Genomic DNA, 12,225 nt, shown 5'->3' with positions numbered 1-12,225 from the left:
AAATAGGACGTACTGTTTCGCCATTGCAGTAAACTGATAAAATCAAGAACTGTCCACTATTCCTTGTAAAAATAACTATCTTGCCTAAATCACAGTAAGTAGTTCAGTTGTATGTGTTACGATGTGAGGGCGATAGTCTGGAATAGGGAAAGTGGCGAACTTAACGTGTTTCGTGCAGGAATGTTGTCAGCACTTGTCGTGAGGCTTGGTTGGAACAAAAGAAGGTGTGCCAGCTGTTTGTGTTACACAGCCAATGAGAGAGCAGCTGGCAGAAGACGTGTTTTGAACTAATACATTCGGAAGAAACGGTGAAATACTGCAATAAACAAAGAATATAAATTTGACTCGTCCTTAATTATAAAAATTTTTCTGGCTATTATGCTGCGTCATTTCTGAAAACTAACTACAATAATAAACTAAAACCGACGTTTCGGGGCGAATTGCAACGGCCTTCCTCGTGCCCTGAGGAAGTGCGTTGCAGTTCGGCGAAACGTCGGTTTTAGTTTATTACTGCAGTTAGTTTTTAGCAATGATGTGGCATAATACCCAGAAAAATTTTAATTACTATGACACCGGCCGCGGAAGCCTTGTTTGAGTGGCAGCCGTTAAACTGTGCTAGTATCTGCAAACGAAGGACAGAGTTGCTGTTCGTGATGTATGCCAAAAATCGGTGAAATATTTCTCTGCTCTGCGTTGCTACGCAATCGATCTGCGCGAGCACACTAAGTGGATCAATGTTTTTCAATTAAATCATGAAAGGAGGTAGGTGGGTCTATGTTTTTAATTAAATCATGGAAGAATGTAAATGGATAAATGTTTTTTAATTAAATCATTGGAGAAGATAGGTGGATCAATGTTTATTAATATATCGAACGTCCGACTGTTATGAGTAAACATTAATCCACCTGTGACACTGTAGACCGGCAGTACACCCGTGGATATTTTGATTAATCCACCTATTTTCTCCCATGATTAAATTAAAAAAAGCAATGATACACTTACTTAATACGCTCACGTAGGTCAGGTGAGTATTCATTTCACCAGCATGTTTGATGCATTTTCGTGTCTGCAATTAGTCCATGAGACATTCAGCAACATTGGTGGACTACACTTTATAAAAAAACAGCAAACAAGACAATGGTGACAATTTCGCCGCTGGAAATACGTCTCCTCTCTTCTCGTCTGTCCCCGGCTCGTGGTCTCGCGGTAGCGTTGTAGCTTCCCGAGCACGGGGTCAGGAATTTTCACCTGCCTCGAGATGACTGGGTGATGTTGTGTCGTCTTCATCATCATCATCATCAATCATCCCCATTACGGTCGGAGGTAGGCAATGGCAAACCACCTCCACTAGGATCTTGCCTAGTACGGCGGTGCGGGTCTCCCACATCGTCCCCTACTCTCTGTAAAGGAGTATGGGGCTTCATCATCATCATCATTATGATCTTCTCGCCTTTCATTGGTTATGTCGAATAACCATCGCAATGGCTACGCGAAACTGACGCCTTGGCAGCCAATGTGCAGAAGATAAGCTCCGACTTGACTGCCGCTGGCCCTGATGTAGCCCAGTGTGGGTGTTTATCTAGTGTCTATGACCGCAAACTACTGTGTAGTCCAAAGCATCAGAAGCAATATAGTCTGGATACTTTCGCTAAGACTCCAATGCTGTCGAAGTTTTGTTACTGATTTCAAAATAGTCAGTGCTTGCACAAGAAACTATTTTTCCTTGTGCCTGAAATTTAGTTTTAGCGCCATTTCATTAGTGAGTAAATGTACTGTGAGGCTGTTGTAAGAATTCTCCATCTTTTTCAAATTTGTCCACAAGATATGCGACTATGAACGCTAGACATTATCCTAACCACTTTCTTTTGAGCAGTGAATACTTTTTGCCTACATCTTGAGTTACCCCAAAACATTATTCCGTATGACATCAGAGAGTGAAAGTATGCAAAGTATGTTAGCTTACTAATTTCTATATCCTCAAAATTGGCAATTACTCTGATTGCAAAAGTTGCTGAAGGTAGTCGTTTTAGAAGATCCAAAATATAAAATTTAGTATGCTTTATCCTGTCTAATGACTGATGTGTTATATTTATTGAAGGAACTGTACTTTTTGCAGCAGAAAACTCGATGAACTGTGTTTTTTCAAAGTTTAGAGCAAGCCCATTTGCAGAAAAGCAATTAATATGACTTTTCCAAATACCTTATTTGTATAATTTTCAATCGGAATTTCTTTTACTGGATTAATAATGATACTTGCATCATCAGCAAACAGTGTCAGTTCAGCTTCCTGGCCCTGCAAACCACACGCCGCTTCCACAAACTGCGTTAATTCCTTTCTGTTTCGTGCTCGGTTCCTCGAGATGTCTTCAATCTTCAGGTCTGCCAGCTCCTTCGGCGGGTCGTCCATTCCGCCCTCTCTTGGTCATCCTATGGAGCGTCTGGTGTTTGGTTCTCCCTCAAATGCGTTCGCAACTTGTCTTTAGTCTGGCATATGGGCGACGTGGCCTGCCTTCTGGATTCTTTTCTTCTCCAGCTTGTCTACTGTCGTTGCACCAAGAGATAGATTTCTTCATTCCTCGGTTTTTGTGGATATTTCACGCAGTGCTGCACTGACAACTCCACGGAAACGCCCTGCTCTCGGTCGTTAAGAGAAGGCCGTTAGGCACCAAGTTACCTGTAGTGAGAGGTAATGCCAGAAATTTGCTGCTCTCGGTACTCACTTGGTACTGTCGATCTCGTAATATTGAATTCCCTAACGATTTCCGACAGGCAATCATCGTAAGCTGCACCACCAACTCCTTCCGTCTCTATGACTTCTGCCTCACCCTTTATGGTCGTCCCATCCAGCTCACCCCCACCTCAAATACCTTGGCCTCACCCTCGACCGTCACCTCACCTGGACCCCTCACCTCCTGACAATCCAGCAGAAAGCCCATTCCCACTTCCGCCTCCTGAAACTCCTGTCTGGCCAGACATGGGGACTACATCCTTCCACCATCCTCCACACTTACAAATCGCTCATCCGTACTATCCTCTGTTATTACAGAGTTTCCTGGGCCTCTGCACGAACTCGCTTCTACAAGGCCCTCCAAATCCTCCAACACCATGCGCTCCACCTTGCCTTCTGCATCTGCCTTCCTTCCTCGACATGACTCCTGTACAACCTCATCCCCTTCCCCCACCTCCTCCATCACCTCATCCTTTACACTGTCCATAGGCTTGATACCCCCCACCCCCTGGTTTCCTCCTTCCTTTCCACTCCCCACCCATTGCTGTACCTCTATCACTGTATCCCTCCCTCTCTCCACCTCCACACCCTCCATCTCCATCATCAGGGCAATTTCCAGCACCTCCCCCTCCCAGATCTTCAACCTCGCCCTGACATCTACCCTTCCTTCCAACTGTAACCTGGTCTTGTTCCCTCCCCTCCCCAGGCCCCCCTTCTCCTCTCCCCTCCTTGTCCCAGAGCGGATTTTCCTCCTTCCCCCCCATGAGTCCCTGCACCCCGTCCTCAACTGTGTCCCTCACATGTCCTTCCCTCCCCAGCCCTCTTCGACGCGCCCCAGCCCGTATCCCCCCTCTACCTGCCTCCCTCCCTTCTCCCCTTCTCCCTGGCAGATCCTGTGCTTTGTCCGCAGCTCGTGGTCTTGTGGTGGTGTTCTCGCTTCCCGCCCACAGGGTCCCGGTTTCGATTCCCGGCGGGGTCAGGGATTTTCTCTGCCTCGACATGACTGGGTATTGTGTGTCTTTCATCTTCATTTCATCCTCATTCACTCGCAAGTCGCCGTAGTGGAGTTAAAGAACTTGTGGAGCGGCGGCCGAAAGGCGCGCCAGGGGTCTTCTGGCCACCAATGCCATACGCTCATAATTATTATTCTGTGTTTTGCTTATCGCCATCAGAGTGCTACGTCAGTGCTGCGTTTGGTGCTGTTCTCCTCTGCGTCAAGAGGTGTGATTTTAATTGTGTGCTGTACTTGTACATAGTGTTCCTGTCAGTGATTGTTATGTGCTACGCTGTCCGTCGATACTTCTATGCTCTGGTCATACTTCCCTTCTGTTCTTTTAATTGTCCCAGTATGGGGTTTTTGTGTGCGCCGCTTTTTTATGGTTTTTATCTCCATTTTACAGTCACTCCCCTTTTTGTCTCTTGTCTTCCACAAAGCTCCTACCTTTTTCACATCTATGTACACCATATTTTCTGGGCTGGAAGGAGCGCCTGGTCCCTGGCACGAATCCGCCAGGCGGATTTGTGTCGAGGTCCAGTGAACCGGTCAGTCTGTGGCTGGTTTTTATGCGGTTTTCCATCTGCCTCGGCGAATGCGGGCTGGTTCCCCTTATTTCCCCTCAGTTACGCTATGTCGGCGATTGCTGTGCGAGCAAGTTCTCCTCGTACGCATACACCACCATTACTCTACCACGCAAACATAGGGGTTACACTCGTCTGGTGTGAGATGTTCCCTGGGGGGTCCACTAGGGGCCGAACCGCACAATAACCCTGGGTTCGGTGTGGGGTTGCGGAGGGATGAAGTGGACTGCGGTAGTCGTCGTGGGGTTGTGGACCACTGCGACTGCAGCTGCTGCGGAGACGGAGCCTCTCTGTCGTTTCTAGGTCCCCAGTTAACATACAATACATACATACAATACACCATCTTTTCTGCTTTTTGTTATTTTTAAATGTCTTCTGTTGTATGTTCTACGTCTTTCGGCTGAAGAGCAGCGCATATGCTGCTGCCAGCATGCCCTGGTGGAGAACTGAAATGCAATAAAGAAAGAAAAAGAAAAAAAACTATATCCGAAATGGAAAGTGGGGTGCGTCTGGCTGCAGTTACCATTTCGCGTTGAAATTCTGTTAATTACCGCGGTGCGTAATCACGTCGGATACCTTTTCACATGAATCACTTGACTACAAGTGACAGGTCTACCAATGCACTGACCTTTTATATGTTGTGTACGCAATACTACCGCTGTTTGTATATGTGCATGTCGCTATGCCATGACTTCTGTTACCTCAGAGTAGTGGAGTGTAGCGTAGTGCAGGGAAGTGTGTCAGAGAGACGTTCAATAATTCAGACATCTAAACAAATGCACTACGAGAAGAAGATAGCAATGTCAGGGAACAAAATAAAAACAATATGGGATATAGTGAAAGAGGAGACTGGTAGAACCAGAAAGGAACAGGACCGAACAGCACTAAGGGTGGATGATACATTAGTCACCGATGGGCATAGTGTGGCAAATCTATTTAACAAGTACTTTATATCCGTTACTGATAGAATGGCACTGTCAGGATCAGTAAATAATGCCCCTGAGTATCTGAAACTAGCCTTTACAAATAGCTTCAGGTACATGAATATGTCACTCACTTCACCAAAAGTAATAACTTCCATAATAAAATCTTCAAAAACAAAGCATTCTAGCGGTTACGATGAAATATCAACAAAGTTGATTAATGCATGTTCTTGTGAGTTTAGTACAATTCTAAGTTACTTGTGTAACCAGTCAATTATAACTGGGACATTTCCTGACTGGCTAAACTATGCAGATGTTAAGCATCTATTCAAGAAAGGGGGTAAAGAGATACCATCAAACTACAGACTGGTTTCACTATTGTCAGCATTCTCAAAAATTTTAGAAAAAGTAATGTACAGGCAGCTGCTCAACCATCTGACCACAAATAACATATTATCAAGAACACAGTTTGGAATTCTGAAGGGTTCTGATATCGAGAAGGCTATTTACACCTACAGTGAAAATTTACTTAATTCATTAAATAACAAGTTACAAGCAGCAGGTATTTTCTGTGATTTGTCAAAGGCATTCGATTGTGTGAACCATAACATTCTTTTAAATAAATTATAATTCTATGGTGTCACGGGCAGTGCTGCATAAAGGTTCAAGTCGTACCTCGCTAACAGGAAAGAAAGGCTGTCAGTGCTAGGAACTAATGAATTAAGTCATCTGTCATGATCAGAATGGGAAGAAATTACATGTGGTGTCCCACAAGGATCCACCTTAGGGCCATTGCTTTTTCTTGTGTACATTAATGATCTCTCATCAGTTACACTGCCAGAATCAGAGTTCATTTTGTTTGCAGATGACACAAGTATTGCAATAAATAATATGTCGAGTGTAGTTCTAGAAAGATCTGCTCATGATATTATCATGGATATTAATAAATGGTTAAAGCCAACTCACTGACATTGAACTTCAAAAAGACTCACTATATGCAATTGAGAAGATGTAAGAGGTTTCCATCCAGCATATGCATAAAGTATGAAGAAGAGCAGATAGAAGAGGTTGACACTTTGAAATTCCTGGGATTACAACTTGATAATAAATTCAGTTGGGAGGAGCACACCACAGAACTGCAGAAACGCCTTGTTGTTGTTGTTGTGGTCTTCAGTCCTGAGACTATTTTGATGCAGCTCTCCATGCTACTCTATCCTGTGCCAGCGTCTTCATCTCCCTGTACCTACTGCAACCTACATCCTTTTGAATCTGCTTAGTGTATTCATCTCTTGGTCTCCCTCTACGATTTTTACCCTCCACGATTCCTCCAATACTAAATTGGTGATCCCTCGATGTCTCAGAACTTGTCCTACCAACCGATCCCATCTTCTAGTCAAGTTGTGCCACAGGCTCCTCTTCTCCCCAATTCTACTCAATACCTCCTCATTAGTTATATGATCAACACATCTAATCTTCAGCATTCTTCTGTTGCACCACATTTCGAAAGCTTCTATTCTCTTCTTGTCTCAGCTATTTATCGACCATGTTTCACTTCCATACATGGCTACACTCCATACAAACACTTTCAGAAACGACTTCCTGGCACTTAAACCAATACTCGATGTTAACAAATTTCTCTTCTTAAGAAACGCTTTCCTTGCCATTGTCAATCTACAGTTTATATCCTGTCTCCTTCGACTGTCATCAGTTATTTTGCTCCCCAAATAGCAAAACTCCTTTCCTACTGTAAGTGTGTCATTTCCTAATCTAATTCCTTCAGCATCACTCAACTTAATTCAGCTACATTCCATTATCCTCGTTTTGCTTTTGTTGATGTTCATCTTATACCCTCCTTTCAAGAGACTGTCCATTCCGTTCAACTGCTCTTCCAAGTCCTTTGCTGTCTCTGACAGAATTACAATGTCATCGGCGAACCTCAAGGTTTTTATTTCTTCTCCATGGATTTTAATACCTACTCCGAACTTTTCTTTTGTTTCCTTTATTGCTTGCTCAATATACAGATTGAATAACATCGGGGACAGGCTACAACCCTGTCTCACTCCCTTCTCAAGCACTGCTTCGCTTTCATACCCCTCGACTCTTGTAACTGCCATCTGGTTTCTGTACAAATTGTAAATAGCCTTTCGCTCTCTGTATTTCACCCCTGCCACCTTCAGAATTTGAAAGAGAGTATTCCAATCAACATTTTCAAAAGTTTTCTTTAAGTCTACAAATGCTAGAAACGTAGGTTTGCCTTGCTGAGTCTTTCTTCTATGATAAGTCGCCTTAACAAATCTCTATTTGCAATTCGAATGTTAGTAGACTTAGGCGACATAAAAATGGAAATCTTGCATACTTTGTCTGCTTTCATTCCATAATGTGATATGGTATAACATTTTTGGGTAACTCTTCAAGTGAAACAAAAGTTTTCTGAGTCCAAAAGCGTGTAATACGTATTATTTGTGGAGTAAACTCACGGACGTCCTGTAGGAACGTCTTCAAAGAACTGGGTATACCAACTACTGCCTCTCAGTATATTTACTCCTTAATGAAATTTGTGCTAAATAATATATCTCTTTTTCCAACAAACAGCTCAGTTCATACATGCAATACCGGGAATAAAAATGATCTGCACAAGGACTTAAAAGCACTTACTTTAGTTCCAAAAGGGATCCAATACTCAGGAACACTCATTTTCATCATTTGCCACCAAACATAAAACACCTATTATGCTTATCCATTACGGATATTTTAGAACTGTGACTGTATATTGAATGTAAATAAGTTGTACACAACTGCAACCAGTCACTTTTTTTCCATAACAATGCATTATTACATGAACCGGTTTTCGAACCCTATGAGCTTCATCTTCAACACACTGGTAGAAGCTTCACAACAAGATTTAAAGAAGACATGGATGCACTCCGTCTTAACAACATGAAGAAGTCCAGCTTTGCCTCACACCTTGCCCAACACAATCATTCTGCAAACAACATAGAACAGGATCTCCGAATACTACATTTTGCCAACAAAGGCACAGTACTTGACCTTCTTGAAGAAATTGAAATATTTATCTACACAAATACAGCACCTGGCTACCTACTCAATGATCAAACTGAACTGAGAAACTAATTTTTCCTTCAGAACTTTGAAGATCTACTAATTCAAAACAAGTATCCACCCAACGAACCCTACACAGGCTCCCCAACCCCCCCCCCCCCTCCCAATGTCCCACCCTCTCCCTCTCATTGCATCCTAACCACACCGGTGTCAATATACTACCACAGAACAAGACATGTACCATATCTCTAAATGTTAAAGCCCTCCATTGCTAACATAAATTAGTACTTTACACATATTAATTCTAGCTGGAACAAACAGAAGCTGCCTTTACCAATATCCCAGATCACTCTCATGCTAGAATAAAGATAAGTCAACAGTTTAAGAATTATTGTTTATGATTTTTTGAATATTAAATCTACAGCCATACAAACAGCTTTAATCGATTACAATCACTATAACTCTTATACATATACCTTTAGCCAAAATAAACACAATCTGCTCTTGATAATACTCCAGACCACGTTAACGTAACAACAGAAATAAGCCAACAGTTCATCTGAAGATTTGTTATTAATTTAAATATACTGCTCCTAGTCTTACAGACAGCTGCATCTCACTGCACATACAATAACTCAGTATTATTGATTCCTTGGGATTCATGTTAATGCCAAACATGATAATTGCTATAAAAAAAGACTGACTGTAACACGCAAGTAGGAATAACATATCAGATCACCTGAAATTTGTTCTTGTAGTAGTTTATTATTATTTTATCTTCTGCTCTTATGTTATCGCCATTCTGATTAAAATACTTGCCCTTTATCGACTTTAACACATGTAAAAAACAACTAATTACATCTCTGTACAAAGTAGACTTATGCCATATCGCTCTGTCAAGATCTTTGTTAGAAGAACAACAGTTGTAAAGCGCATGCTGGATGCTGGTAAAGTGTCACTGTCAAAGTGTAAACTAATATAGTTCGTGTGAAAGTGTTCTGGACATCAAAATGGAGGCAGACAGATACGAAAAAAGCCGCCTATACTGTCGCAAATCAGCACCCAGCATTATGCTACTACCAGTAATGATGTAACTTCCCGGATCCTCCCGAAATCATCCGAAGATGAACCTGAAAGGGTTCGAAAACCGGTTCATGTAATAAAGCATTATTATGGAAAAAAGAAGTGGCTGGTTGCAGTTGTGTATAACTTATTTACATAAAATATTTAGTTACACATAAAGATCAGTTTAAAAGGAGCCTGAAAGACTTACTAGTGGCCACCTCCTTCTACTCCATTGACGAATTTTTTATTCGAAACAAATGATGTATTGTATATGCTGATAGTATTAATATTGTTGTTTCAGCTTAAAAAAAAAAGGTACTGACATGTTCCACATGGACGAGGATCTCCTCAGCAAGGATCTGTGGGACGGAAAACTAGTCTAATGTAATCTTTGGTGGCGGTGCCGTAGTGCCCGTGTCCGCCGCCGCCGCCGCCCCCGGCGCTGCTGCGCTTCGCGTCGGCGTTCTTCTGGTGGACGGGTCGCGCGGCGCTGGGCGCCAGCCTCGTCTACTGGACGTACGTGTACGGCCTGTGGGGCTCCTCTGACGACACCAAGGCCATCGTGGACCAGTGGCGCAAGGCCGTCGGCTTCACCAAGCAGGTAGCCAGTAGCTCTCCCCCCTCTCCCCCTACCACGCTCTTCTCGTCACAAAACGTCACGAGAAACGTCAAACACGCTCGCGACTTAGACCGTGTCGTTGACTTTCCATTTCAATATTACCCAACAGTCACTCCAACGTGTTATAGTTGCAAAATACTGACCACAATTACGACGGCTATTGGGAAAGTTAAGTTCGAATCGGGCGCCAAATGGAAACCACAGTTAAAATCCGATAAAACTTGTAAGCTGTCAGGCAAATCCAACACCTTCCATGAAAACCCTGACATGATAGCAAATCTGGCGGTATGTCACATAGCTCCGAATAAATCCTGACATTAAATTAACCAAAGTAATAAGATCGACAAGTGAGCAAACGGAATACCACAGAGTAACACAAGAACGCCTAAATGCATGTCTTACCTTCCCACCACGAAACAGACGCAGTTCCGAGGGGAGAAACGAGAACAGAAGCCGAGAGCAGAACCGTGTTAAGCTAGAAGGCCCTACGATAAGGGACGGACACCCACATCGCTCACAGACCGCCAAGTCCACCCCCCAGCCCGTGTTATTCGATAGACAGAATTTTTGTAGGCGGAGCTTAAAGTTAACATAGTGACCCTGATTGTTCAGTTGAAAAAACAACCAGATAGCTTTTGTTAAAACCAAGTAAAGAGAAGTTAGAGAGAGTTGCTTCCGAGGTGGCGAGGTGTGTGGAGCTGCGTCGCCCGCCGCCCCCTGACGCTGCCTAAGCACCGAGAAGGTAATGAACGCACGCGATGCCGCATAAGAGCCCATAAGGCTTCACTCAGAACTGCAGAAGTCTCATCTGTTACACCCCATTTTTACGTAATACTAGTGTCGATCGTCAATTAAACTTCGTGGAATTCACATTTGCTCTTAGACGTTATAAATTTGAAACGCGATGATTTTTCTGTTATAAAATCATTGAGAAGCCACATCAGCAAATGTAATTTACGACAAGTTAAATAAGCACTTAAAGATAATTGAGGGTCACTGTAGACCATTTTTGATAGTTTTCTCCTTTATGAAACTTAATTTAAACTTAGATTATTTATGTGATATGTCATAGGTCATCCTTCGATCCGTTATAGAACTTGGAAACCCATTCAGGGAATATTTGTTCATATTTTTGTTGAACACAGTTGGTTTTTATCATACTGTATTAAAATATTTTCTTTGATCGATAGTGCAATTTATAAACGATGTTTTGTGAGTAGAATAAAAATTCCAATGGTAAGCTTTTCGACGTTATTTTACCAGCTAACTAAAAATAGGGAAGCCTTGAACCCCTTCCACTAAATTTAGTTACTATTAACATTCTTTTACAGGTAATGCAGTGGAGCTGACGCTGAAATTATTAAGTATTTGATTATATCATCGCCAGTCTCACTGAACTCTTCTGAACTCTACATGTCATGTGTGGTCTGGCGTATCCTTACCAGCTACAGGTACCAGGTTCAAACTAGTCAATTCATTAAAAACCACGCTCAAATCGTCGTTGCGCGGAAGTGGTAGGGAGACACAACTTAGAACAAACAGACACCACACAGAATGTTAGAGTATTTTTTTGGTTCTAATTAAACCCCATGCCATTCCAAGTATGTGTGTCAATTTGTACCTCTCTACCTACATTATTCCTTGATTTATTCAGTTTTCAAATTTATAATGACTTTTGGTCACCTGGTATATTCAATTCTGAGCGCGCAGAGAGCCAGCACCCCCTGTAAAAGAAAGCTTGTCCACATAGTGCGTGACGTCACAAGATGGCTACACATCTAGTCTCTTCTTCAACAGTTTCATGGAACAGTGCTTGTGAACAGTCGTGCGGCGAGTTTACTATTATAGTGAATGGTGTTCCTGCGTTAGTGTACGTGATTTGGTTGTTTAGTTTCTGTGCACTAAACTGGTGACATGTTTTTCTTGCCTGTCCAAATTTTGCCTGCAAAATGCCGTTACGTTGCTATGTGCCGAATTGTTGAGGAAATTACGACGGTGGACCAAAAGTAACTGTGTTTAAATTTCCGGAGGATGAAGCAACGAGGAAGAAATGGTTATCAAGTATATGCAGTGATAACTTTCCTCCTTCTTCAAGTCCAAGAGTGAATATATGTTTTGTTTATTTCTTCAAAGGAGAATATAAGATGAACATCAACAAAAGCAAAACGAAGATAATGAAATGTAATCGAATTAAGTCCGGTGATGCTCAGGGAATTAGATTAGGAAATGAGACACTTAAAGTAGTAAAGGAG

At 42.4% G+C, this 12,225-nt stretch overlaps 1 protein-coding gene across 1 annotated transcript in view; it reads left to right on the top strand.

Annotated features, from left to right (window-relative positions):
- The window catches only part of LOC126336100 (uncharacterized), a 50,900-nt gene that overhangs the window by 31,938 nt on the left and 6,737 nt on the right, over positions 1-12,225 (top strand). The window contains exon 3 of the mRNA XM_049999580.1: positions 9,764-9,955. Within this exon, the coding sequence (XP_049855537.1) occupies positions 9,764-9,955 (192 nt within the window). The remainder of the gene's footprint in view (positions 1-9,763; positions 9,956-12,225) is intronic.

This window comes from Schistocerca gregaria, chromosome 2, assembly GCF_023897955.1.
Source record: "Schistocerca gregaria isolate iqSchGreg1 chromosome 2, iqSchGreg1.2, whole genome shotgun sequence".
Taxonomy (NCBI): Eukaryota; Metazoa; Arthropoda; class Insecta; order Orthoptera; family Acrididae; genus Schistocerca; species Schistocerca gregaria.
The sequence above is the reverse complement of the archived record's forward strand: the minus strand, read 5'-3'. Positions and strand labels throughout refer to the sequence as shown.